Source organism: Pistacia vera, unplaced genomic scaffold (assembly GCF_008641045.1).
Source record: "Pistacia vera cultivar Batoury unplaced genomic scaffold, PisVer_v2 Contig204, whole genome shotgun sequence".
In the NCBI taxonomy this organism is placed as follows: domain Eukaryota; kingdom Viridiplantae; phylum Streptophyta; class Magnoliopsida; order Sapindales; family Anacardiaceae; genus Pistacia; species Pistacia vera.
Window position 1 is genome coordinate 329,765 of NW_022196007.1, and position 27,551 is coordinate 357,315.

The following is a 27,551-nucleotide window of genomic DNA, read 5'->3' on the forward strand; positions in this document are numbered from 1 at the left end:
TTGTAAATAATTTTTGTACCTGTCATAGTCTGCGTAGCCACATCTCCCATGCCTTTAACCTTCACAAGTTCACCATTTCCCACCTTTACACTTGACTGGTATGCTTGATTCAGCTTTACAAAATTCTCCAGATCAGGCGTCATGTGGTTTGTACATCCACTTTCGATCAGCCAAGTTCCAGCATTGAACTGAACAACATAGCAGGATGCCACAAATAACTGCTTAGATTCTGAATTCTGCTATAGATCTTCAGCCGTCTGTGTTGCTGTATAGGCTGTTGTGGTTTGTTTTTGTAGACCTTTTCAATGTGGCCTAGCTACTTGCATGCCCTTCATTGAACATTTGGTCTAAACCAGCACTTGTATTCAGCATGGTTCTTCTTTTTGCAATGGGAACACGGTGCAAAACTCCTGAAACTTACTGGTTTGTTCCACTAATTGTTTACTTTCTGCTTTCCCCTCTTATCTCCTATAAACTTCTTGTTTCCTCCCTAAGTTGGCTTGCTCTTTTGCTGGACAATCAATGCAGCTTCACCACTGTCCTACTACCTCAATTTTCTTCTTTGCTCTTGAGCTTGAAGAGCATGGACAAGTTTAGTTAAGGTGATTTGAGACAAGTCTTTGGAATCCTCCAAAGAAGATTTTTTATTCAAACCTCTTGGGTTGGCTTACCAACACCTTTTTAACAATTCTTTTATCAGTTATCTCTTCCCCTAGCAATCTTATCTTGTTAACCACATTTATTAATCTATCTACATACTCTTTAACCACTTCAACCTCTTGCATTTTCAATGTCTCAAACTCTCTCCTTAGGTTCAAGACTTGCATGTTTCTGGTTTGGCTACTTCCTCCAAATTCTTCTTTAAGTTTGTCCCAAGCTTCTTTTACTGTCTCACAAGCCATTATCCTTGTGAAGACTTGATCAGTGATTGCAGCATGTAAATGAGACAAGGCTCTTGGAGCTTTTGTAGTCTCTTCTTCATGGAGTCTTATTTGATTCAAGGTTGGATTTGGTCCCAATTGTGGCAGCTGCTTCTCTTCTTCTACATACTGCCATAAACTCTGACATCTCAAGTAAGCCTTCATCTTAGCAACCCACATATGGTACTATTCCCCATTGAAGGTTGGAGGCAAGAGTGAGGCTGAACTTGCTGCCATGAAGCCTGGTTTTCGGTGAGGTAAGGACTAACAGAGAGTGTACCAAGCTGAAGGTTTTTGTAGGCCCTTTAAGATCAAAGTAGAGCTCTGATACCAGTTGTTGGTTATTTGAGCATGTAATGTGGTTATACGAGAGAGAAAAACCAGAGAGAGGAAGAACTTGTATTAGTTATGATATATTGCAGAAAAAAATACAGCAGATTTTTATAAGCATACAGACAACTGTTATACTTAATCACAAACATGTTTTAGTCCCAATAACTTCTTAACCATACATTCTTATCAACCCTGATTACATCACATTAAATTGATACAAAGTTTGCAACCAAATGCAAGTTGAATTCACCAAAATATATCACTTCAACATGCCTACAGACTAGCTACGTGAACTGCTCCAAACCAGCTTCTAAACTTCAAATTCTTCTCGTTTGCTGCCAGATCACAACTCCAGCATAATCCAAAAAATTGTTTCAAGCAAAATATCACTTCTTTGAACAGTATATTATTGATAAAGGAGTAATTTATAAATACAGAACTCATCAGCACTGACCATCTTAATCAATAATTAAACAATGCACGTCAAATTGCGTACAAGAACAGAGCTTTCCATTTTTGGCATTGATGCACAACTAGAATGAAAATGTAATGAATTTTATTTGCTTTGGCTGTATTTGGCCTAGGTTTGTGAGACTTTCATCACCTCACATGCCCTGATGCTTTTCTTGAGACAATTCCATGCCTTATCCTGAATTCTGATTTTGGTTACCTGAAAGCCTAGGATGGTTTTTGGCTGGACCCTTCAAACTGTCATTCGAGATGTGGCTCATATTCTTTGATGTGAAAATGGAGCTTTCAATTTTGCAGCAGTCTCAGAAACTAGTGTATTCAATTGAATTGATAGTCGATATTACAAAAAATTAATTAAGCAAACCTTTCAATTTTTTGAAAACTACATATGCTTATCCTCTTATTCTTGCTCTTGCATGTTTATGATTTGACTAAAGAGTCCAACACCTGTGGTGAAAAATCGAAATAGTATTAATTAAGATCTTTAAGATTCAGTTGAGCTCAAATTGGTACAAACAGTCAATATCATTAAAATATTAGACAACAATCGATCTTAGATTATATGGGTATTTCAATATGTTACTAGTACAGCTCTACTTAGATCTAAGTGATAGCATTTGATCTGCTAATTCATTCATTGAATTGTAGCAAGAGCCACCTTCCTTCAGAGAGAGGTTTACTTTCTCTTTCAAATGCATAGCCCTCTTCCTCATCTCCTCTCCTTCTGTGTTCACCATGAGTGTTCTTACAACTTTCTCTATATTCCCCCTCTCCAACTCATTCTCCAATTCAAGGCCTACTTTCCACACATCACACACATACCTCACATTCAAGTTCTGATCACCAAAAAATGGCCTACACAACATTGGAACTCCTTCGGAAATGCTTTTGAGAGTAGAATTCCAACCACAAGGGCTCCAAAACCCTCCCACAACACCATATGTTAGCAAGTGATCAGATATATGTAGTGGAAAAATGCTTTAATCCCAAAATCTTGGTATAGATTATAATGTTTACATGTTCATAAAAAAATCTGTATTAAAACAATATAACAGTGAATCCATACATGATTAGATTTACTTACGTACGTTTGGAGGCTCCTTCAAATGTCTCTGATTTGATTTTGCTTATTGATTCAAAGTAGAACCGCACAAACGATGATCCACACGAAGATAATCAGGAGAACTGACTATTGTTTTGCTAGAACAAATAGAAGGCTTCAAGAATCAAGTAAATCAAAGAATAAAAATTCTTTGATTACACTTTGAAAAACGTGAGAGGGAGAGTGAAGGTGGCTAGGGTTTTGTTTTATTCAATGAATGAAAAATTGTTGTGTTATGTTTTAATTAAGTTTCACTTATATAGTGTCACTTAATTAAAGCCCTAATCCCAATAGGAATTGCCATGGATGTCTCAAGTTAATCCATCCTTGCAACCAAACACACCCTTTATGGTATTGTAATTTATATATATATATATATATATATATATATATATTATATATATATAATATATATTAACATTTAATTTAATAATAATAATCTATTTAAATATATACGCACATATATTTAAATATAATCTCATTGATTTTAATTTTAATATTAAAATTAAATACAGGCAACAACTTCAGTAAATTTAATTGCATTGTGAGATTACCAAAATACCCTTTCATCCTAAAAGACGAAAATACCCATTTCACAGACTGATTTTTAAATTATCTTCTAAGTGTGTGACTTGTAGGCTACTTATCATATCGACAGTGAGTAGTATCACGATTAAAACCAATTAATCGTCTCACTGCACACATACCAAGATTGGCCCCTAGCAAGGCATCATGGCCACTCGATATATTTGGATTCAGCGAAATAGCTGCTTATCAACAATATGGTTACCGTGCAATCAAATCCTTTCATCATCTGTTATCTCATCGAGGATGAGGTACAAAAATAGTGTCAACCTCAGTTATCCTTGATATCTTGTTATTTAGTTACTAGACCAATGATCGGAATAATAAATTGGATTGATCAATAACTCAATCCCACTGTAGCCACAGATTTAGTGTCATTGCCATTTACTAAATTGTACAGTGAGATAACATCTTTCGTACCTGGGAGTGATAAATCTTTTGTCGATCCACCATAGTCTTGATACACTCCTTGATGTAGCCAATCACTACCATATTGATAGCTCTGAATAGAACTACGTTGGGCTAGTGTCAAACTACACCAATCAGTGGACAAGGCACTCCAGTGATCTGAAGTCTAAGGATCATATGCACCACCATTCGTTAGAGGATTTATTCCATAGACATTGGGGTTACCGTCCATATGAAATTCTATATTGGGTTTGTCCAGTAAACTTGCCTACAGCAAGCACCCATGCGTTGAACCAGGTTGTCAACAAACAACCTTGATAAGTGAGATTAGTTACTATCTTTCGACAGGGTCGTTCAACACTATGATAGCCTTACTGTATTATCTGTGTCCTTGGTCAGAATAATACTGGGGCAACGGGCATTTCTAGAATGGCCACCATATGTGATCATAGGGTTCTCACTATCAAGATTTGAAACACTTGATACCATCATCACAGTTCTACCATCCTAAGACATATATCAATACATACAGATATGATTTACATGATATAGAATAAAATGCATTTTATTGATTAATAAACATTATTACAGAGTCAATTTTACAATAATTGATTGGCTTTAGGGCACTTACTCTAACAATCTCCAACTTGCACTATAGCCAATCATTATTGTATTTAATATTGAATGACCTTAAGTGTTTTTCATGCTGCTGTTGCGACAGAGGCTTCGTTAGTGGATCGGCAAGATTGTCATCACTATGCACTTTATTAATTTGCACAAATTTCCTCTCAACCATTTCTCTGATGAGATGAAACCGTTTGAGTATGTGTCTGGACTTCTAATGAGACCATGGTTCCTTTGCTTGAGCTATTGCTCCATTGTTGTCGCAATAGACATTTACTGGTTCACAATTGACATATGTTTATATATGTAGAAAATAGTAATAAGATATGGGAAGTTTTGATCAGAATTAGCTACAGTTTAATAGAGTTGAAAGGAATATGCATTTTGCATCCGCATTTCATCACAGAAAGCAGCATGCGGAGGCTTGCAATGAGAGATCAATCACTCTAATTTAACCATAGAAGGCATAAATTAATGTGTGCTTCAATGTTTTATAACATTTAAAGACAGAATGGTCCAATTTGGAGCTGGGTTCGCTTGTCTAATGGATAATTGGCAATAGACGTAAAAAATTGCACGACATGAAAGCAAACAAAAATTATAACCATCAAAGTCTGCATTGCTAACAACTGCATAAAAGACATCCTCGGGTTACAACTTACAACTATAATTTATTGAGCTACATAAGCCAAAAGAAGGTACACATCCTGTATCCATCTCTTTTAGAAACCTTTTATTCTCCTTGGAAGGTTCCTTTGTAATACCTATTCCCAAACTTTGAAACTTTTCACATATGTTTTCTCTGCAAGTTCATATTTAATAAAAAAAGATATTGGTATATATTTTCTCCATAAAAATCTTTGAATATTATAGTTTTTATTCTGCAACAAGTAGACAAAATATCTAGCCCAAATTCATTGAACTCTTTGAAGTGACAAAAGCAAATAAATTGCCATCAATTATTTTTGTATGGCTCTTTACCTAGAAAGTCTATATGTCAATTTAAGCCACGACAAAAAGAAAAGTCGCTATTATTTGGCCTCCAAATATATTCTACTTCTAAGTTGATAATAAGGAACATTGATATTAGTTAGTAAGCAATATCGTTTAACGCCAAAATCAAAATCTAATGATCAATACATTAATATTTGTTTCTCATGTTAAAAATATTAAAATGTTCGCATCCTATAATTTTCGTGAATATATGTATACACTATAGTTGGTAATTGGATTTCTAGTGGACGAATTTTACCTACAATGTGAGGAGTTCGAATCTCTCTAGAAACAATTCATAGCCAAGGATATTTACCCAAGTCCCGATTGAAAATTAGTCTTATATCTTCAAGTGTGAGGACATGGAGGCTTTAAAAAAAAAGTTTGATGGGTGAATTCATGGTTTAGAAATGGAGATTAGTCAGGTTACCACCTCTTCAAATTTAAGAAAAATTCAATCTTTTGATGAAAAGTGAATTGATTAGCATTGAAGACTTAAAGTCTTTGTCGAATTGAGCATAGTTGCATGGAAATTAGGTTGGGAACTATGGGGGTGTTTGGTCTGGTGGAATAAACCCATTCCCTTGTTTGGTTGGACAAAAGCTGGATCACATTTTTATTTTTAGATGATAAACCCAAGAGATCACTAGAGAAGATTAATATCTATAACCTTCTTTGGAGAGTATCTCCCCACAGGTAAGAGAAGACTGATTCAAATAGAGATGATATCTTAGACTGAGAGAGAGAGAGAGGAAAAGAAGATTGATATTTACATTTTACAATTTGAACATAAACATTAAATATTGTGCACAAAAGACTTAAAAGTGTGAGGTTTAGAAACAACATGCTTTAGAATTTGATCATATATATAAGGGTGTCCAAGCCTATGGCATAACAAGATATCTTTATTAGAAATATTGGTACACTTATTTTGTGAACTACAACAAGAAGAACCTTTTGGAGATTAAAAAAATGATACACCAAAATGAGAAGCCTTCTTACAATAAGATGGAACAACAATATTAGTATTTGAAGAAGAAACTGTTAGAAAACGTGAAAATTCAACATCCAAAACGATTACAAGATCACACCTAGATAGTAGAACAATGAATTAACAGATTTAAGGTTTCTGGAATACATGTCTGAGCCATGATGTGTGCGAGATTTGTTGAATCCTTGTCCGGTCTTCCTCACAATATATTGAAGCATATATAACTCCTTGAAAGACCTATGTGGCATGTTAAACGCAGGCCAAATGGTTCACAGCTGACATATGTTTATATATATAGAAACTAGTAATAAAATATGGGAACTTTTTATCAGAACTAGCTATAGTTCAATAGAGTCGAAAGGAATATGCATTTTGCATTCGCATTTCATCACAGAAAGCAGCATGCGGAGGCTTGCAATGAGAGATCGATTTCTCTTATTTAACCACAGAAGGCATAGATTAATGTGTGCTTCAATGTTTTATAACATTTAAAGATAGAATGGTCCAATTTGGAGTTGGGTTTGCTTGTCTAGCTATAAAAAAAATTGCACGGCATGAAAGCAAACAAAAATTATAACCATCAAAGTCTGCATTGCTGACAACTTCATAAAAGACATCCTCGGGTTACAACTTACAACTATAATTATTAAGCTACATAAGCTAGAAGAAGGTGCACATCCTATGTCCATCTCTTTTAGAAACCTTTTATTGTCATTGGACGGTTCCTTTGTAATACCTATTCCCAAACTTTGAAACTTTTCACATATGTTTTCTCTGTAAGTTCGTATTTAATAAAAAAGATATTGGTATATATTTTCTCCATAAAAATCTTTGAATATTATAGTTTTTATTCTGCAACAAGTAGACAAAATATCGAGCCCAAATTCATTGAACTCTTTGAAGTGACAAAAGCATATAAATTGCCATCAATTATTTTTGTATGGCTCTTTACCTAGAAAGTCTATATGTTAGTTTAAGCTAGGGCCAAAAGAAAAGTCGCTATTATTTGGCCTCCAAATATATTCTACTTCTAAGTTGATAATAAGCAACATTGATAATAATTAATAAGCAACATTGTTTAACACCAAAATCAAAATCCAATGACCAATACATTAATATTTGTTTCTTATGTTAAAAATCTTAAAATGTTCGCATCCTATAATTTTCGTGAATATATGTATACACTATAGCTGGTAACTGGACTTTTAGTGGACGAATTTTACCTATAATGTAAGGAGTTTGAATCTCCCTAGAAGCAATTCATAGCCAGGGATATTTACCCAAGTCCCAATCGAGAATTAGTCTTATACCTTCGAGTGTGGGACATAGAGGCTTTAAAAAAAAAAAAAAGTTTGATGGTTGAATTCGTGGTTCATAAATGGAGATTAGTCACATCACCACCTCTTCAAAATTAAGAAAAATTCAATCTTTTAGAGAAAGGTGAATTGATTAGCATTGAAGACTTAAAGTCTTTCTCGGATTGAGCATAGTTGCATGGAAATTGGGTTGGGAACTATGGGGGTGTTTGGTTTGGTGGAATAAACCCATTCCCTTGTTTGGTTTGACAAAAGCTGGATCACATTTTTATTTTCAGACAATAAACCCAAGAGATCACTAGAGAAGATTAATATCTATAACCTTCTTTGGAGAGCATCTCGCCATAGGTCAGAGAAGACTGATTCAAATAGAGAGAGGAAAAGAAGATTGATATTTACATTTTACAAGTTGAACATGCAACATGAAATATTGTGGACGAAAGACGTAAAAGAGTGCGGTTTAGAAACAACATGCTTTAGAATTTGATCATATATATATAAGGGTGTCCAAGCCTATGGCATAACAAGATATCTTTATTAGAAATATTGGTACACTTATTTGTGAACTATAACACGAAGAACCTTTTGGAGACTAAAAAAAGGGTACACCAAAATGAGAAGCCTTCTTACAGTAAGATGGAACAACAATATTAGTACTTGAAGAAGAAACTTTTAGAAAACGAAAAATTCAACATCTAATGTTGATCTTGATAATGGAATTCACCTTTCTAAAGTTCTTCATATACCAGACTTTAAACGCAACCTGTTTTTTGTTTCTAAATTCACTGCTTCTAACAATTGCTTTATTGTTTTCTATCTTGATTTTTGTCTCATTTAGGATCTTTGCAATGGCAAGTTGAAGGGGATTGGTAGACATAGCCATGGCCTATATTTTTTTGATTCAAACACGAAAATTTCATCCCTATTATCAAATATAGATCTATTAAATAAAAATGTTTGTAATGCATCTACTGTTTTACCTTCAAACAATAATGTACCTTTTGATGTTAAGTTGAATAAAACTTTGATTTCTCCATCTTTGTTTATGACTGCAAATTTATCTATTAGTCCTGAGTTGTGGCATCAATGTTTAGGACATGCTTCGTATTCAGTTTTGCAAATTATGCACCATAAGCTTAATATGTCTAATCCTCCACCTTGTGCTGTTTGCCTTTTAGCTAAACAAACCAAGACTCCTTTTCTACAATGTAACACCCACATCAAGGTACATAATTTTACTTATGCCCTAATACCCTTAGTTGGATTTCTTTGAAGTTACTTTAGACAAATGTGAAGAAAATTCCTTAAAACTTCATTAGGGGTAAAATGGTCATTTCACTCTTAATTAGATGAAAGAGTGGGGAGTGAAAAGAAATAGAATAACATGGAGAAGCTAATAAAAATGAGGGTATTTTAGTAATTGACTAAAGGAAATAGATGAAATTTCATAGAAAGTGCAAGGGCAAAATGGGAATACATGCTTATATTATTTGATATAAGGCTTTATTTGAAGAAACCCTAACATATTTCAGCCCTTGTGAACGCCACCTATACCGCATTTTCTCTCAATTTCCTTCACTAAATTTCAAAGGAAAATCATGGGATTTGGTTTGGATTTTTGGAGATTTTCAATCCTAAAGCATCCTAAGGTAAGATTCTAGCAAAAGAAGTGTGATTAAATTTTTAAGTTTTAAATTTTTATGGTTTTTATATGATCTAGGTCCAAAAGGAAGAGATTTAGAGCAAAAGGGAAGTGATCTCACATATTCAAGGTAAGTAAACCTAGTTTGAACCTTAATTTGAGCAAGACTTGTGTTGAATGAATTATTGCATGTTTGTATGTGATGATATGAGAGAGTTATTGGCTGTTTTTGATGTTTAATGATGTGTAATTTCCAGCCATGAGAAGTAGTGTATGGTTATGTGATGATTTAGTGAAGTTATGGAAGAATTAGTGTTGAAATTTTTGAAGTGTAGAGAATTGTTGAAAATGGATAGGTTTGATGCTATAATTAGTGAGATTTTGGCTCACAATTTGGTTGAATTAGAGAGTTGTGGAAGTGTAGCCAACATGGTAGTTGCATGTGCATATGAAGTGCTTGATGAGAATCCAAAGAGAAATTGCATGCATGAGTTGGCTAAACCCTAATAAAGAAAGGGTTAGAGAAAGGCAAGAATTGAAGTTTGATGATAATCAATGGAATTAGTTGTGTGATGGGTTTTTAATATATTGCATGTTTTCACAGGGGAGAATGATTAGTAAAGGTTAGGGAGTAAGTGGAGGTAAATAGGTATGGAAAAGCCTTAAAGTAGGCATGTTACCATGGTTGCCCTGTCAAATCCATGGCCTTCTGAGTGATTTTTGGGCATCTTACTATCGAACTGGGTTGAGACCTAAACATAAAAGTTGTAGCCCTTTCTTTAAGCTTTAAAATGAGACCAAGACCATAGCAATCCAATGTGTATAACTCGAGATATGCCTTCTTGAATATGATGTGTGTAGAATGATTATCTCAAAAGTGCTTCCACTTTATTAGTTTATTTGTGGTCTAATAATCTATGATTGATTCCAAGTATGAAAATGATGCTTAAAGGGTTGTGAAGCATGTTTGAATGAGTGGTCTTTGTGATTATTTAATGATTGTATGAACATATATATTTGATGTAATGAATGACTATGGAGGCTATGTGTAATATGTTATATATTACCTAAGTATGAGCTTGTGTATGTATAAACAAGCCTAAGGATGATATGTTTCTATGAATTTGTTATACATCCACGAAATTGTCATGATGAAATGATATGTTCATCGATGGAAAGTGTATGTTTTTAAAGAATGCAAGTGTAGAATTTCCGTAGCTTGGAAATTCATGTTGAAATGTGCATAGTATCTCTTTCTATTCTCTTCTACAACATACTATGATATAAGGTTTTTGCAATGGGAAACCCGTGAGTGACAGAGATGCCCACATACACGCCGCCACGAGCGAGCAACATCAGCAGAGAAATAGAGTATTTGTATAGTCCATAAGTAGTGTATGTGGATGAGGACTGTACCCAGTAGAGTATACCTACATGCATGCCGCCACAAGCAAGCAGCCACAGTAGAGAGATACAGTATTTGTACAGTCCGTGAGTAATGCATGTAGATGAGGACTGTACCTAGTCACATGGCTAGGGTTCCAAATCCATGCATCAACCTAGTCTGATCGGCAAACTAGAAAGACGAAAGAAAAGAAAGAGAAACAGAGAGAAAAGAAAGAGATACAACATAAGAGAAACAAAAACAGAAAAGAAAAGAAAGTTCCTTTCTCAGGAAAGTTTATTATTCTGCATATGTATTATGCTACTTACATGATTCAGTATTTTTATGTGCTCGACGATGTACAATTTTATTCATTGTCTTTGCACGTTGGTAAGTAGCAAATCAGAGTATCATAAAAAAATGCAGAATATCAGAAAAGAAAGCAGAATACCAGAAAGGAATGAAGAATATTAGCAAAGAATAAAGTGAGAAAAGGAAAATCAGAACATGAGTAACGGAGGAAGAACAGTCGTGCAGTTTGGTTTACTTACTGAGCAATTAGTGCTCACTTTGTTATTTTACTATTTTACAAGTACTAGATGATTTACGACCGGTGGGACGTCAAGAAGCGGAGGAGTTTGGTGGCACTGTTCAAGATTACCTTGTGCTTACTAAAGTATATCAGTATTTTGTGTATATATTTATATGAATTAAAAATTAGAATTTTTGGATTTTACATTATGTATATATGTTTATAAAAGTTATTTAGTGGATTTTATCTTATATTTCTCAAAGAATTACTAGCTATACAGTGTATTACATCATAGCAATTCCCAATCCAGTGCTGTTTTTGATCTATTGCATATGGATGTTTGGGGTCCATATAGGACCCCAACTCATGGTAATGCTAGGTATTTCCTCATTGTTGTAGATGATCACTCTAGAGTTACTTGGCTTTTCTTAATGCAATTCAAATCTTATTCTTTTGCCACCATACAACATTTCCTTCAAATGGTACAAACTCAATACCATTTAACCCTTAAATGTGTTAGGACTGATAATGGCCTTGAGTTTTTTAACAAGGATTGTCATACTTTATTCACTAGCAAATGCATTATACACCAAAGTTCTTGTGCCTATTCCGTTCAACAAAATGGAGTTGTTGAGAGGAAACATAGACATATCCTGCAAGTAGCTAGGGCCTTAAAATTGCAATCAAATGTTCCAACTCATCTATGGGGATACTGTGTACAAACAATAGTGTACCTTATGAATCGTTTTCCTACATCTGTCCTTCACAGTTTATCACCATTTGCAATTTTTTTTTTTTTGGAAAACCTCCTGTTTTGGATCATTTTAAAGTATTTGGCTATCTGGCTTATGCTACTGTCCTCACTTCTAAGGATAAACTGTCCCCAAGGTCTGTTCCTTGTGTTTTCTTAGGTTATTCTCTAATCCAAAAGGGTTATTTGCTTTACAATTTGTCTGCACCTACTGTTACTGTCTCTCAGGATGTTCTTTTCTATGAATCTATATTCCGCTTTACCTGGTCTCAAACATCACAACTTCTTTTTCTAGTTGACACTTCTTTCCTTGACTTGGAGTCAATTTCATCTCCTGTAATTCCTTCCCATACCGATGTTGTCCAGATCACAGAACCTTCTCCTTCTTTAGTTGCTTAGCCTGCTATACCTTCCCCCACTTCTCCTTTTTTTGATATAAACTCTTTACCTCAGCCTGTTAGGAGATCTATTAGAGTTTCCAAACCTCCCATTTGGACCTTAGACTTTATTTGCCCTTCTCTTTCCAATCCTTCAGCTAACCATATTTCCCACTTTCCTTATCCCATTTCCAACTTTGTTACTTATACACATATTTCACCTACTTACAAAGCCTATTTGTCCCAACAATCATTAGTAGAACCTAATAGTTTTTCTCAGTCTTCTAGGGATCCAAATTGGGTGGCTACTATGTAGCAAGAAATTAAGGCCTTGGAGCTCAATAATATTTGGTCCATAGTCCCTCTCCCTCCTGGAAAAGTTCCTATCAGTTGCAAGTGGGTATACAAACTCAAATACAAGGCTAATGGTTCTTCGGAAAGGCATAAGGCTCGGTTGGTTGCTAAGGGATATACTCAGCAGGCTGGTATAGATTATGCTAAGACTTTTTCCCTGGTTGTAAAAATGGTTACTGTTAAGACCATTTTATCATTGGCTTCCTTGCATGATTGGCCCTTTAATCAACTAGATGTTGACAATGCCTCTCTTCAAAGGGATTTACAAGAGGAAATTTACATGTCTTTGCCTCAAGGATTTGCTCAGCAGGGGTGGGGGGGTAGCACATTGTTTGTAGGCTTCAAAAATCCCTCTATGGATTGAAGCAGACTTCTAGAGCCTAGAACTTTAAGCTTACACAATCTCTTCTTACTGGAGGTTTCAATCAATCTAAGGCAGATTATTCCTTGTTCATTAAGAGGGCAGATTCTTGTATTGTCATACTCTTAGTATATGTTGATGATATAGTACTTACTGGAAACAATGTTAATATGATTAATCAAACCAAGAAAATGTTGCATTCTAATTTTCGATTGAAGGATTTGGGGATGTTGAGATATTTTTTGGGTTTTGAGGTTGCTAGATCTGTCAAGGAAATCAGTTTATACCAAAGGAAATATGCATTAGAGCTCATTTCAGAATCTGGTTTATCTGGTTCTAAGCCTTCTTCAGTCCTTATGGAATCAAATTTGAAGCTCACCTCTACTGCATATGATGCCTTATTTCCCACTACAAATGATCCTCTTCTTTCAGACCCATGTGTTTATCAGAGATTGGTGGGAAAATTGTTGTATTTGTGTATGACTCAACCTGATTTAAGTTACTCTGTCAACTTACTCAATCAGTTTATGCATCATCCTAAAAAGTCTCATATGGGAGCTGCACTTAAGATAGTTAAATATATTAAGTCAGCTCCAGGTTTGGGGTTGTTTTTTCCTACTGAAAACAATTTGAATCTATCGACCTTTTGTGATTCTGATTGGGGCTCTTGCCTCATGACAAAGAAATCGATTACAGGTTATTGTATATTTCTTGGTAAATCTTTGATCTCTTGGAAATCTAATAGACAAGCAACTATGTCTAAATCCTTTTCTGAAGCTGAGTATCAGGTGATGGCTTCTATTGTATGTGAGGTTATGTGGTTGGTGCAATTACTTATAGAACTGGGGTTTCCAAAGTTGATTCCTGTCCCACTTCATTGTGACAATCAGGTTGCGAATCACATTGCCTCAAATCCCATGTTTCATGAAAGGACAAAACATGTTGACATAGACTGCCACATTGTCCGGGAACAGCTCAAACTTGGCTTGATTCAGACTGCTTATGTGCCTTCTTTGGAGCAGCCTGCTGATCTGCTAACCAAAGCTCTTGGCAGCACTCTTCACTCCAAATTGTTACACAAGTTGGGGTTCTTGATGTCTATCACCCTCCAACTTGGGGGGAGGGGGCGCGCCGGGTGGGGGTGTTAATTGTATAAGTTGTACAATTAATTGTGGCTTAGTTTATACAGATAAGTAGTTTGATTAGTTGGGTAGTTAGCTGATTAGTTGACTTTATTGTAACTAGAGTTATTTGTTAACTCAAGCAAGTTGTATGGTTAATGATCGTAGTGTATAAGCAGTCCGCAATAAGAAAAGTAGAACAGTATGTTCCCCAATTTCTTTCTTCTTCATTGCTCTCAATTTCTCCAACAATTAGCTGACCATAACTTACAGGGTCAACTTGATTACTCTCTCTCTCTTTCTCTTAACACCTTAACCTTGAGTTGCAAGAGTATCCTAAGACAAGGAAAACTGATCTATTAGGAGTCTAAGACTACTAAACAGAAAGAATAAACTCATCTTTACATAAAGCAGATCCATTTTCTAAATGGCTGCAGCTCAATATCTTTATTTGTGGGTAGTCTTCAATTTATCATTGTTCTTGGCCTTGGCTAAAGAAGAAAACCAGTTCATCTACCATGGTTTCAACAACTCGAAACTGCAACTGGGTGGCTTGGCAAAGATTCTTCCCAATGGTCTATTGCGGCTCACAAACACTTCTGAGCTTGAAAGCGGTTATGCTTTCTACCCTTCTCCTTTCAAATTCAACTCATCTTCCTCTCAAACCCTTTCGTTTTCCACAACTTTCGTGTTTGCCATGGTTTCAAAAGCAGTTAATTTTGGAGGCAATGGCTTGGCTTTTTTCATCTCACCGTCTATGAACTTCACTGGCGCTGTCGCAGGTGCATATTTGGGGCTCTTCAATCTTACAAACAACGGCCAGCCTACCAACCACATCTTGGCGGTTGAGCTTGATACAGTAGAAAGCCCTGAATTTTATGACATAGATGGAAACCATGTTGGAATTGATGTGAACAGCCTCATCTCTAATCAGTCTGCTACAGCAAGTTACTTTTCCAATAAAGAAGAAAAGAACGAAACTTTGGAGTTAGGAAGTGGAAAACCAAACCAGATTTGGATAGACTATGATGGAACAGAAAAATTATTCAATGTAACAATAGCTCCACTGAAAATTCCAAAACCAAACAGGTCTCTGCTCTCAAAACATCTCGATCTTTCCGAAGTTCTATTGGAGTCTATGTATGTTGGTCTCTCTGCAGCAACTGGTACGCGGATAAGTGATCACTATATTCTCGGATGGAGCTTCAACAAAAGTGGACCAGCACAAAACCTTGATGTTTCAAAGCTTCCTCCTCCTCCTCCACCTGAGAAAACCAGTGAGGGCCTAGATCGAACTATTACTGTTTTGCTTGTGGCAATAGCGGTTGTGCTGATAACAGTTGGTGTAGCTATTTACATTGTGAGGAAGAAGAAATATGAAGAAGTATATGAGGACTGGGAAAAAGAATATGGTCCCCATAGGCTCTCCTATAAGAAGCTCTACAAAGCAACCAAAGGTTTCAAAGAAAAAGAGTTTATTGGTCAAGGAGGTTTTGGACAGGTGTACAGAGGTGTTCTTCCTTCTAATGTACAAATCGCAGTCAAGAGAATCAACCATAACTCAAACGAAGGGATGAAGCAATTTGTGGCCGAGATTGTGAGCATGAGAAGGCTAAGGCATAGGAATTTGGTTCAACTCCGGGGCTATTGCAGGCGTAGGGGGGAACTTCTATTGGTCTATGATTATATGCCTAATGGAAGCCTTGACAAAATCTTATATGTCGATACAAAAGCAAACCTTAATTGGTTTCAGAGATTCCGGATTCTCAGAGGAGTAGCTTCGGGCCTTCTTTATCTCCATGAAGAGTGGGAACAGGTTGTTCTGCATAGAGACATAAAAGCTGCCAACGTTCTTTTAGATGCCGATCTGAACGGAAAGTTAGGAGATTTTGGGCTTGCTAGATTACATGATCATGGTAGCAATGCACAAACCACCAGCCTGGTAGGAACTGTTGGTTATCTGGCTCCAGAGCTGCTTCAGACTGGAAAGGCAACTACTAGCACTGATGTATTTGCTTTTGGAGCTTTTATGCTTGAGGTTGCTTGTGGAAGGAGGCCTATAGAGCCTGGCATGGTAGATTTGGCTGCTTGGGTCATTGATTGCTGGAAAAGAGGAGCAATTCTAGGTGTTAGTGACCCTAGATTGGAAGGTATGTATGTGGAAGAGCAAATGGAGTTGGTTCTTAAACTTGGCCTCCTTTGTTCACACTCTAACCCCGAAACTAGGCCTAGCATGAAGCAGGTGACACAGTATCTGGATGGTGAAGCAAAATTGCCAAGTATAACACCAGAGAGCGCTGTGATAGGGGCAATAACAGCGAGGAATGAAGTTCCTGATATTGTTTTCTCATTTGATTCGTTGCCTGAAAGTACTTCTTCCCACACCTTGTCCAGTGTTGATTCAATCCTAGTGCTGGGCCGCTGAATCAAGAGTTTTATGCAATAGCTGCGTCCTTTGGACATGTTATGGTTGGAGGATACAGAGAATAAAGATTCTGAAATACTCTGTTTCTCTAACTTGTGAATTTGTAAAACTGGTACTACTTGTATCGCTATTGACTTGACTTGTTATTCTGTAAGATAATCTTGTTTTGCTGGCTAATAAACATTGATTCTAGTTTAGTTTAGCTTTTAACAGAAACCCAGAATGTGTATGTCTCCATATCATGATCAAAATAGCAAGCTGTGATATATAACCCATGAAAATGCTGTAGCCACATGGCTTAGAGTCAAGAAATAACTGTGTTGTAGGGTTTAAACAAAGGGCATCAGATTAATTTAAAAAGTTTCCCGCACCAGTCTCCACTTTTTGTCTCTTTTCATATATTATTCATTTAACAATATTTTTCCCTAAACGTGTTGAATGGTGATACCATGCTGGAAATGAAGAAGTTGGCAGAAAAATTTGAACCGCATGTTTTACCGCCGTTTGGTCTCTCACTGTTCATGCAGTTTTTGGGTCACTGTTATGGATTGGTTCAGTGATGTGTTCAGGTGTATTAGGTTTGGTTAAATGTAATTTTACCTATGCCTGTACGTGTATTAGTTGGTGTATTGTGTTTAAATTTGAAATTTGTAATTCCATTAGGTGAAACAGTGACGGGTGTTTTGTATAAGTTTATCCCTGTTTTTTGAATAAAAAACAGAGCATTATTTTCCAGTCTTGGTTCTCTTTCTTTCACCTGTTTCTCTTCTTTGTTTTCATGCAAAGCCAACAAAACGTATTGGTTTATTCAGCCAAGTTAAAAATATAAATCTGAAGTCCAAAATAATGTATATATGTGTAGTTCCAACTTCCAGCAGGGGAGATATTTGCATTAACTTTAGATAATAGAAGGCATTCATCTTTGGAAGTTCAACCTAGAGAGGTAAAGGGTACTTGACTTTCCAAATGTTGACTCGAAACTATAGTTTTAAGAAAAATGCAGCTACAAGAACTTCCATTTTCTTTCATCTAACGCATGTGAGCTAAGTTGGCATTCATTAACTATTATCTGGTGCCGGCAGGTTTTACTTTCAGGTAACACTTCCACGGTTCCACCATGCAACACTCTGTTTCTCTCTATAATCGATGTCTACTTGCATTGTTAACTTCCCTTCTAGGATTTCAAATGAAAACTAATTAAGGGTCATGAGTTTCCGGTATTTTCTTGCAATATTCTGTTTAATATATATATCTTGGGTTTCGGAAAGCCACTACACTGACTAAAAACTTAGCATTTGTCGGAAGATGATCAGTTACTCTCCAATCCTTCTCACAGTGGCCTGTCTACAAACCTCGTCTTTTGGGTTGGGTTTGACACTGTACATGTTGGAGTTGTCGACTACTTCAGCATTAATGGGTAACGGAGACGCACTCGGGGGTCCCGCTGCCCGGTCAGCGGGCGGGTGCCCCGCTCCCCGGTGAGCGGGCGGGGGTCGCGGGGGCAGCGCCCCCGAGCCCGTAGGCGGTTTTGGGCTTTTCCATGTATAACCGCTGTAGGATTCCTTTTAAGTTATTAATTCCTTTTTGGGTTGGGCTTAGGAATAGGAATTCTTGTAAAACTAGGTTTAATCCCTTAAACCTAGTATATAAACATACTTTTCTCTTGTTATGGGAGTGAGAACAATTCATTCATTGTAAACGAGAGAGGTGAGGCATATTGCAAATAATATTGACTCAGCTGGACGTAGCCTACATTGGGTGAATCAGGGTAAATCGCGCGTATTACATTCTTTGTTTACTGTTTGTTTTGTTTAACTATTATTATTTTGTTCCTGTTGCTTCTCTATTTCGTTCAGTACAAAGCCCTGATTTCCTGAAAATGATGCATTAGTTTAATAAAGATGGCAGTTACAAGCTTTGTGGAAATTTTTTATTACTTGTATGTTTGACTTGCCTACATTCTTTAAAAAATGAAAGCTTCATTGCTGGGTTGAGGAGACTATGAAATTTAAGTTGATGCCAGCAATTGTGACAAGTTCCATGGCTCTTGTTATAATATTACAGGTTATATTTATATGACAATGATTGTTGAGTATATGACTACTGCAAATACTGGTTAATATTATCTTCTGCCGGTGAGGTATTGGCAGAAGAAGAAATACGAAGAATTATGTGAAGACTGGGAAAGACATTATGGTCCTCATAGGTTCTCCTATAAGAATCTCTACAAAGCAACCAAAGGTTTCAATGACAAAGAGCTTATTGGAGAAGGAGGATTCGGTAAGGTTTACCGAGGTGTACTTCCTTCTTCCAATGAACAAATTGCAGTCAAGAAAGTCTCCCATGATTCCAAACAAGGGATGTCAGAATTTGTGGCCGAGATAGTCAGCATGGGAAGGCTAAGACATAGGAACTTGGTACAACTCCGTGGCTACTGCAGGAGAAGACAGGAACTTATATTAGTCTATGATTATATGGCTCACGGAAGTCTTGATAAAATGTTATATAGCGATACAAGACCAGGCCTTAATTGGTTTCAGCGATTTCGAATTCTCAGAGGAATAGCTTCTGGCCTTCTCTACCTTCATGAAGATTGGGAGCAAGTTGTTCTGCATAGAGATATAAAGCCTGGTAATATTCTTTTAGATGTTGACTTAAGTGGAAAATTAGGGGATTTCGGCCTTGCTAGGTTCTATGATCATGGTAGCAATCCAAAAACCACAAACCTGATAGGAACTTTGTGTTATCTGGCTCCAGAGCTTCTTAGGATTGGAAAGGCTACTACTGTTAGTGTTTTTGTAAATGCCGGTTGTCCAAAGAAAAGAGAGAGAGTGAATAAAAACTGGACTGCTTTTCATTAGACAGAAAACTGAATATAACATGCTGTTGTTTAATGTTCCAACTACTGTCAGAACTTTCACTTAATCTCAGCTAAACCACTCACTTCCAACAACTTCAAACAACTTCATTACAAAATAAGCTGAGTCAACTAATTCAAAATTAACACTAAAATATAAAAGCTACTGAACTTGGAACAGCACCATGCATGTCCATCCACAGCAGCAAAACAGCTTCAACTTACAACAAATCTTACTTCCAGCACAGCACCAATCTTCAACACTCCACCTTGGTGCTTTGGCTGGAAACACCAAGTTTTAGCCTAAAGGCTTCAAACTTGGATTTGCACAATGCCTTTGTCATTATGTCAGCAACCTGATCTTCCCCTCTATAGTGCACTAAGGTTACTTCCCCACTCTGTTCAGCTTCCCTAACAGCATGATACTTGATCTTAATATGCTTAGTTCTGCCGTGGAGTACAGGATTCTTTGCCATTGCCACAGCTGACTGGTTATCACATAGGATCAGCGTAGGACCACCCTGCACTTGGTGCAAGTCATCCAACATTTTCCTCAGCCACACAGCCTGGTTCACTGCTACTGCAGCAGAGACATATTCAGCTTCAACAGTAGACTGTGCCACGGTCTCTTGCTTCCTTGATAGCCAACTGATTGCACCCTTATTCAGATAAAACACATAACCAGAAGTGCTTCTTGCATCATCCAGGGATCCAGCCCAATCATTGTCAGTGTACCCCAACAATTTCAGACTTTCAACTTTCTTAAAACAGATGCCTAACATGATGGTTTCCTTTACATATCTCAACACACGTTTTGCAGCCTTAAGATGCAATTCACTTGGGTTGCTCATAAACCTTGAGAGATAACTTGCTGTGAACATAAGGTCAGGTCTGGTGGCTGTATAATACAGCAGACTTCCCACTAAGCTTCTTTATTTCCCTTCATTAACCCTCTTTGCACCATCTGTTTTGCTTAATTTCAGGTTGGGAACCAGAGGAGTATTCACTGGTTTGCAATTCTCCATTCCAAACCTTAAGAGAAGCTCGGTTGCATACCTTTGTTGACACACAAAAATCTCTCCATCATCCTGAGTTATCTCCATGTTAAGAAAGTACTTCATCAATCCCAAATCTGTCATTTCAAATTCAGCTTGCATATCTAACTTGAACTGGTCCAATTCATCAGGATTACTCCCTGTCACCAATAAGTCATCAACATAGAGGGAAACCACAACCACTCCTTTCTCAGTTTTCCTAATGTAGAGAGTGTGTTCATTAGGACTTCTAGTGTATCCAAGGCTGCACAAATGATCATTTATTCGGCTGTACTGACAGGCTATTCGCAAGTGTACGAAATCGTGCAAATAGTAAAACTCGAGTAAACGAGTGTCGAATCCCAAGGGAACTACCTACCAAGTACCATACTATTATATTCTATTGCTATTTGATTAAACTGAAGTTTAAGAATGAATTTAATGAAAAAGTAAATAAACTAACAACTAAAAATTAAGTACTGAATAAAAGTAGAACTTGTAAACACTTTGAAGTAAAAATCAATATGACTAAACCTAGGGCACAGATTTCACACCAATTTAATCCTATGCATTGACAATTATTGCTAACCCAATTAAGCTTATTCTAAAAGCCAAACTCTCTAATATTCCACTAACTTTCTCTCGAACAATTAGCGAATTAACCCTTTAGCAACAACCCAAAATATCTCTAAGTTGAATTTAGAAGCTAAGAGATCATTAAGTTCTATGGAATTTACCAGAGCCTCACAGATCGCGGTAACCTATCTCTAGCGTTCCCTCAATCTATGGTTTTATTACCTTGGACAAATTAGGTTTTATCTCTCGATCTCAACCCAACCCATGATATCATTCAACTCTCGGATCCTTAAGAATTGAAAGCATTATGCACAATAATAAAACTTAGAATTAAATCCTTAATAAGAATTAACAACAAATTAAATCAACACATATTCATAAATTGGGCTACATCTTTAGCCCTAGAAAGAGAATTAGTTCATAAATACAGTAATGAAAACCACCATGATATAGAATAACATGAGTTCAAGAACGGAAAATAGAAACACTTCTCTAATTTGTGAACGAGAATCGCAAGAATTCCGATCTTCAAAGTAGTGGCCGTCCTTTTTCCTTCTTCAAATCCCCCTAAAAACTAATTAAAAATCCTTATTTATAGTCTAGGGTTTTCAAGTTACTTAGGAAAAGAATTAAAATCCTTAACCCACTCAAATTCGGATTAGGAGAATGCAATAACCCAAATAGGCCCGAGACCCATCGCTGCGGCGATGAGAAACGATCGCTGTGGCGATCATTCTTTCTGTCCCCAGAGTCCGTGAACTTCAGAATTTGGTAAAGTCATCAACATGAACTTTGTAGCTCTTTGACTAAGCTTTCCAACGCCACCAGAATCGTCAATTTCAGATTACCACAGCTCAAGTTGTGATCAAAACATCGAAGCATGCTCATCTTAAAGGATTTCCAGATTTTACGTTGTAGTTTCGACGAGTCACAACTTTCTCGTTTCAACTCCGATTCTTGCACCGTTTGTTCCTACTTGTCACGAATTCCATCGACATCATTCTTTTTCTTTTAAATATCTGTTTGAACCTTAAAATACTCAAAATACACCCGTGATCCCGTAAAACATATTTATGAAATAATAAATTCAAATTCCAACAATTAAACACCTTTTTTCACAAATAATCCAATTGAATCACTAATAAAATGTATACTACCAGGCTCTAGGGGCCTGCTTCAAGCCATACAAGGCCTTCCTTAGAAGGTACACATAGTCCTCATTTCCCTCAACCTTGTAGCCTTCGGGTTGCTCTACATACAGCTCCTCTGAAATCCATCCAATCAAGAACGCTGACTTGACATCTAGCTGGAAAATTTTCCAGTTGAACTGAGCTGCAAGTGCCAACAACAGCCTGATTGTGTCTTGCATAGCAACCGAGGCAAAGGTTTCTGAAAAATCAATACCTGGTTGCTGTGCAAAACCCTTTACCACCAGCCTTGCTTTGTGCTTGTAGATTGAGCCATCAGGGTTGATTTTTAGTTTGAAAATCCATTTCACCTGAATGACTTTCCTTTTTTCAGGTCTTGGTACCAATTTCCAGGTTTGATTTTTATCAATCATACTCAGTTCTTCCTGCATTGCAGCCCTCCACAATTCAGATTTTGTAGCATCCAAGTAGCATCTTTGTTCCACCACTGTCATATTGCACCTGTCATACATATCAGCCAGAGTTCTAGTTCCTCTAACAGCATGTTCTTCTTCCTCATCTGAATCTGCCTCTTGAATTAGTCCCACACTTCTCTCATTCTGACTTGATTCAGCCTGCACATCAACCCTTTTTTCTTCCCAATTCTAGACTCCACATTCATCAACCTTTATGTCCCTTGTGATTACAATCCTTTTGGACTCAGGAACATAAACTCTATAAGCTTTAGAGTTGCTACTGTAGCCTATAAATATCCCAATTTCTGCCTTGTCATCCAACTTGGACCTTTTGCTGGCTGGGATCATCACATAGGCTATGCTTCCAAATTCTTTTAGGTTCCCTACTGCTGGCTTGACTCCAGTCCGTGCCTCAATTGGTGTTTGATGTTTGACTGCCCTGGTGGGCAGCCTATTCAGCAGGAAAACTGTTGTATTAACAGCTTCTGCCCAGAACATTTTAGGGAGGTTTTTTCTAGCCATCATACACTTGGCCATTTCCATAATGGTTTGGTTTCTTCTTTCATAAACACCATTCTGTTGAGGGGTGTATCGTGCTGTGAACTGCTGCTGTATTCCCGCTAGGCTACAGACTGTCTTGAACTCATTTGAAGTGTACTCTATTCCATTGTCTGTCTTTACTGCTTTGATCAAGGTTCTAGCTTCATTCTCCACTAGCAACTTAAATTGTTTGAACACAGCAGCCACTTCATTTTTCTGCTTCAAGAAATAAACCCAAGCCACCCTTGAGAAATCATCAATGAAGAGTACAAAGTACCTGCTGCCATTTAAAGATTTTGTCTTCATTGGACCACACACATCCGAGTAGATCAATTGCAGCTTGTGACTTGCTCTCCAGGCTTGATCCGAAGGGAATGATGGCCTGCTGAGTTTGCCAAGCTGGCAGGCTCTGCACAAAGTCCTTTTCTCTTCTATCTCGGGCAGGTCCAATACCATGTCCCTTGACTTGAGCTCTTTAATTCCAAGGTAATGAAAATGTCCAAGTCTTCTATGCCATAACTCAAACTCTTCAACCTTGGTGATTAATGCTGAGTTTTCTGGTTTTTTCCAGTCTAGAGGAAAGCTTTTACCAAGCATCCTTACACTCAACAACTCATTTCCCTCACTATCCTTTATTAGGGGTGTTCGGTTCCGGGTACCCTACACTTTTTGAAGGAACCGAAACCGGAACCGGAACCAACGGTTCCTTGAAATTTGGAACCAGAACCGGAACCGACGGTTCCGGTTCCTAGGTACCCAGAACCAGAACCTGTAACAATAGTTTCGGTTCCGGTTCTGGGTACCCTGTAAAATTACATGACCCCCCAAAAGTTTTTAAAATGGCAAAAAAACTTTAAAAAATTACAAATACCCCCCCACCTGGCACTTGTTAACAAAAATAAAATTACAAATTATAAATTCAAAATTACAAACTCCATTACTTTGTAAAGGTAGATTCTCAAAAGTTAAACCAACTTACTTTAAATGTTATGAAATATAAATATAAATGTATTCACATTACTTTTTCTACAAAAGTTTATATTAACTCCCCTAATCTTTAATTTTATTTTATATTAGTCTCGGTTCCTGGTTCCTGGTTCCGGTTCTGGTTCCTAACTATGGGAACCGGAACCGGAACCGCACAGTAACTGTTCCAAAAATTTGGAACCGGAACCTACCCATTGACGACTGGTTCTGGGTAGGAACCAGAACCAAATTCAAGGTACCCGTCGGTTCCGGTTCCAACCGGTTCTTTTGAACACCCCTATCCTTTATAATGCATGAATGGTTTTGGAAATGCAAGGTATAATTTTTCTCTAACATTTGACCTACACTTAGCAAATTTTGTGCAATTTTAGGTACAAATAGAACATTAGAAATAACCTTAGTCCCTGCCTGAGTTTGGACTGCTACATCTCCAATTCCTCTTGCTTCCACATAGTCCCCATTTCCAACCTTAACCTTGGAGCTGTAAGTCCTGTCCAGTCTAACAAAATTCTCCACATTTGCTGCCATGTGGTTAGTACATCCGCTATCTATCAGCTAAACATCTCTGTTGGTCTGCATAGAGTAGCATGAAGCTACAAACAGCTGTTCTGGTTCACTGGTCTGCTGCTGGTCATCTGCACTTTGTGCTTGCTTTGGTGGGTGTGCAGCCTTGTTCCTGCACACTTTTTCAATGTGGCCGAACTGCTTGCATCCCCTGCATTGAATCCCAGGCCTGAACCAGCACTTGCTGTCCTGATGTCCCTTCTTTTTCCAGTGGGAACATGGTGGATAATTTCTTCCTCCACTCTGTTTTCCCCACTGTCCACCAGCTCTCTCTTTTCCTCTCTTATCCCCAACATATTTTCTATTACTTCCCTGCATATTCACTCCCTTTTGAGCAGCCAACATAGCACCTTCATTTGAGTCCTCCTGCCTCATCAACCTTCTTTGTTCTTGGGCCTGCAAGGCATGGACCAATTCAGTGAGGCTGATTTGGGAGAGATCTTTTGAATCTTCTAAGGAAGATATCTTGGACTCAAACCTTTCCGAAAGGCTGACTAACACTTTCTCAACTATCATCTTGTCACTCATCTCAACTCCCAATAATCTGATTTTGTTCACCACACTCATGAGTCTATCTACATACTCTTTAACCTTCTCTACCTCCTGCACTCTCAGCATTTCAAACTCCCTGCGCAGGTTCATGACTTGCATATTACGGGTTGTATCACTTCCCATGAACTCTTCTCTTAGTCTATCCCAAGCTTCCTTTGCAGTTTCACACGCCATTATCCTTGTAAATACAAGGTCTGTTACTACCGAATGTATGTGAGAAAGAGCTCTTGGAGCTTTAGACATTTCCTCTTCATACATTCTCATTTGATTCAAAGTTGGGTTTGGACCAAGTTGTGGTGGCTGTTTCTCCACTTCCACATATTGCCATAGCCCTTGTCCTCTTAGGTAGGCTTTCATTCTAACAGCCCAAATGTGATAGTGGTCCCCATTGAACACTGAAGGTGAGAGAGACGCAGATTGAGAAGCCATGCGTAAAACTGGTTGCAGTTTTTTGAAAAATTTTGTTCTTGCGTAAGGCTGTAGTTTGATGGTGATTTGGGATGAGTTTTTTTGAGTGAACTTGTTAGACGATTGTTGGTTAATAGAGCTCTGATACCATGTTAGTGTTTTTGTAAATGCCGGTTGTCCAAAGAAAAGAGAGAGAGTGAATAAAAACTAGACTGCTTTTCATTAGACAGAAAACTATAACATGCTGTTGTTTAATGTTCCAACTACTGTCAGAACTTTCACTTAATCTTAGCTAAACCACTCACTTCCAACAACTTCAAACAACTTCATTACAAAATAAGCTGAGTCAACTAATTCAAAATTAACACTAAAATATAAAAGCCACTGAACTTGGAACAGCACCATGCACGTCCATCCACAGCAGCAAAACAGCTTCAACTTACAACAAATCTTACTTCCAGCACAGCACCAATCTTCAACAACTACAAGCACAGATGTGTTTGCTTTTGCGGCTTGTATGCTTGAGGCAGCTTGTGGGAGGAAGCCAATGGCTATAGATCCTGAAAACATAAATTTGGTTGACTGGGTTATTGATTGCTGGAAAAGAGGAAATATTCTTGATGCTACTGATCCAAGATTGGAAGGTCTTTACGCAGAGGAGCAAATGGAGTTAGTTCTGAAACTAGGCCTGTTTTGTTCACATCCAAACCCAGCAGCTAGGCCTAGCATGAGGCAGGTGATGCAGTATCTGGATGGTGATGTCATGTTACCACATATAACACCTGATGGCCCTTTGATTGCTGCATTCACCGCGAGTCATTAAGCTTCTAATGTTCCGGTGACTTTTACCGGATTGCTGGAAAGTGGTTCTTCCCACACCACATCAACTGTTGAATCAATTCTCATAGAAGGTCGTTGACTCAACTATCTTTTGGAGTTTCATGTACATGTCTTTCATCTAAAAGGTAACTATTTAGTCCATGATTCATGTAAGCCCAGACTTTAATATGAAAACTGACATTAACAGTAGAAAAGTGCTTGTGCCTAATCAAGGGTCATAAAGCTGCAGAAGACAAAACAAATAACAGAGTTGTAAGTTTAATCCCATATCTATGATCCTTTTTTGTTCATAAAGAATCTATTTTGCCTTGGTTAAGGTCTCATGGTTTCTTTCTTTTTCTCTGTTTTTGTGTTTTCACTTTAAATCTGTACTCGTGGAAAATAATATGAATGAAATTACACATCTCAAGAAGTGGTTTAAGCATCTCATTTGAAGTGACTTTTTCTAACTAAGATCATATACTAACCTCATGATATCATCTTGGAGTTTAGATCTCAGCATCTCAGGATTCACAACACATAATTTCTATCCTCTCAGCTACGCCAGTTCAGTACCCTGCATTTCTGAGGAAAAAAAAAAAAACACCCCCAGTTTAATGGCTAATATAGAATGCAAAGCAAGTGGCCAACACACATGGTTCTACTTAAAGACGACATGCTGCCTTTGTTTAACTGCTGCGAATGATATCTCATTCATTTCTAGGAAGACTTCTTGTGCCTTTGTAAGGATTATTTGTGGTTCATATCTTTGCCCCAAAGAAAGATACTCGATGTAAAGCATCATTGGCCCACTTCCTTCCAAGTCGGAGCTCGCATCCTTCTATACCATATGTCACAATATGTTCTTCCAACTCGAAGCTCCTATCCTTCTATACGACATGTCACACTATAATATATTTT

The 27,551-nt window shown here is 37.3% G+C and overlaps 3 protein-coding genes across 3 annotated transcripts; all 3 read left to right on the forward strand.

Moving 5' to 3' along the window:
• Window positions 1-12,952: 12,952 nt before the first annotated feature.
• Window positions 12,953-14,292, forward strand: LOC116128878 (uncharacterized mitochondrial protein AtMg00810-like). Its single transcript, XM_031414647.1, has 2 exons — window positions 12,953-13,103; window positions 13,202-14,292. The coding sequence occupies exons 1-2, from the start codon at window positions 12,953-12,955 to the stop codon at window positions 14,290-14,292; spliced, it is 1,242 nt and encodes a 413-aa protein (XP_031270507.1).
• Window positions 14,293-14,502: 210 nt separating this feature from the next.
• Window positions 14,503-16,997, forward strand: LOC116128838 (L-type lectin-domain containing receptor kinase I.8-like). Its single transcript, XM_031414604.1, has one exon. The coding sequence runs from the start codon at window positions 14,693-14,695 to the stop codon at window positions 16,688-16,690; it is 1,998 nt and encodes a 665-aa protein (XP_031270464.1). The 5' UTR covers window positions 14,503-14,692; the 3' UTR covers window positions 16,691-16,997.
• A 1,594-nt stretch (window positions 16,998-18,591) lies between these two features.
• Window positions 18,592-27,017, forward strand: LOC116128879 (L-type lectin-domain containing receptor kinase IV.2-like). The gene is made up of 3 exons (XM_031414648.1): window positions 18,592-18,629; window positions 18,831-19,476; window positions 26,278-27,017. The coding sequence occupies exons 1-3, from the start codon at window positions 18,592-18,594 to the stop codon at window positions 26,632-26,634; spliced, it is 1,041 nt and encodes a 346-aa protein (XP_031270508.1). The 3' UTR covers window positions 26,635-27,017.
• Window positions 27,018-27,551: the final 534 nt, after the last annotated feature.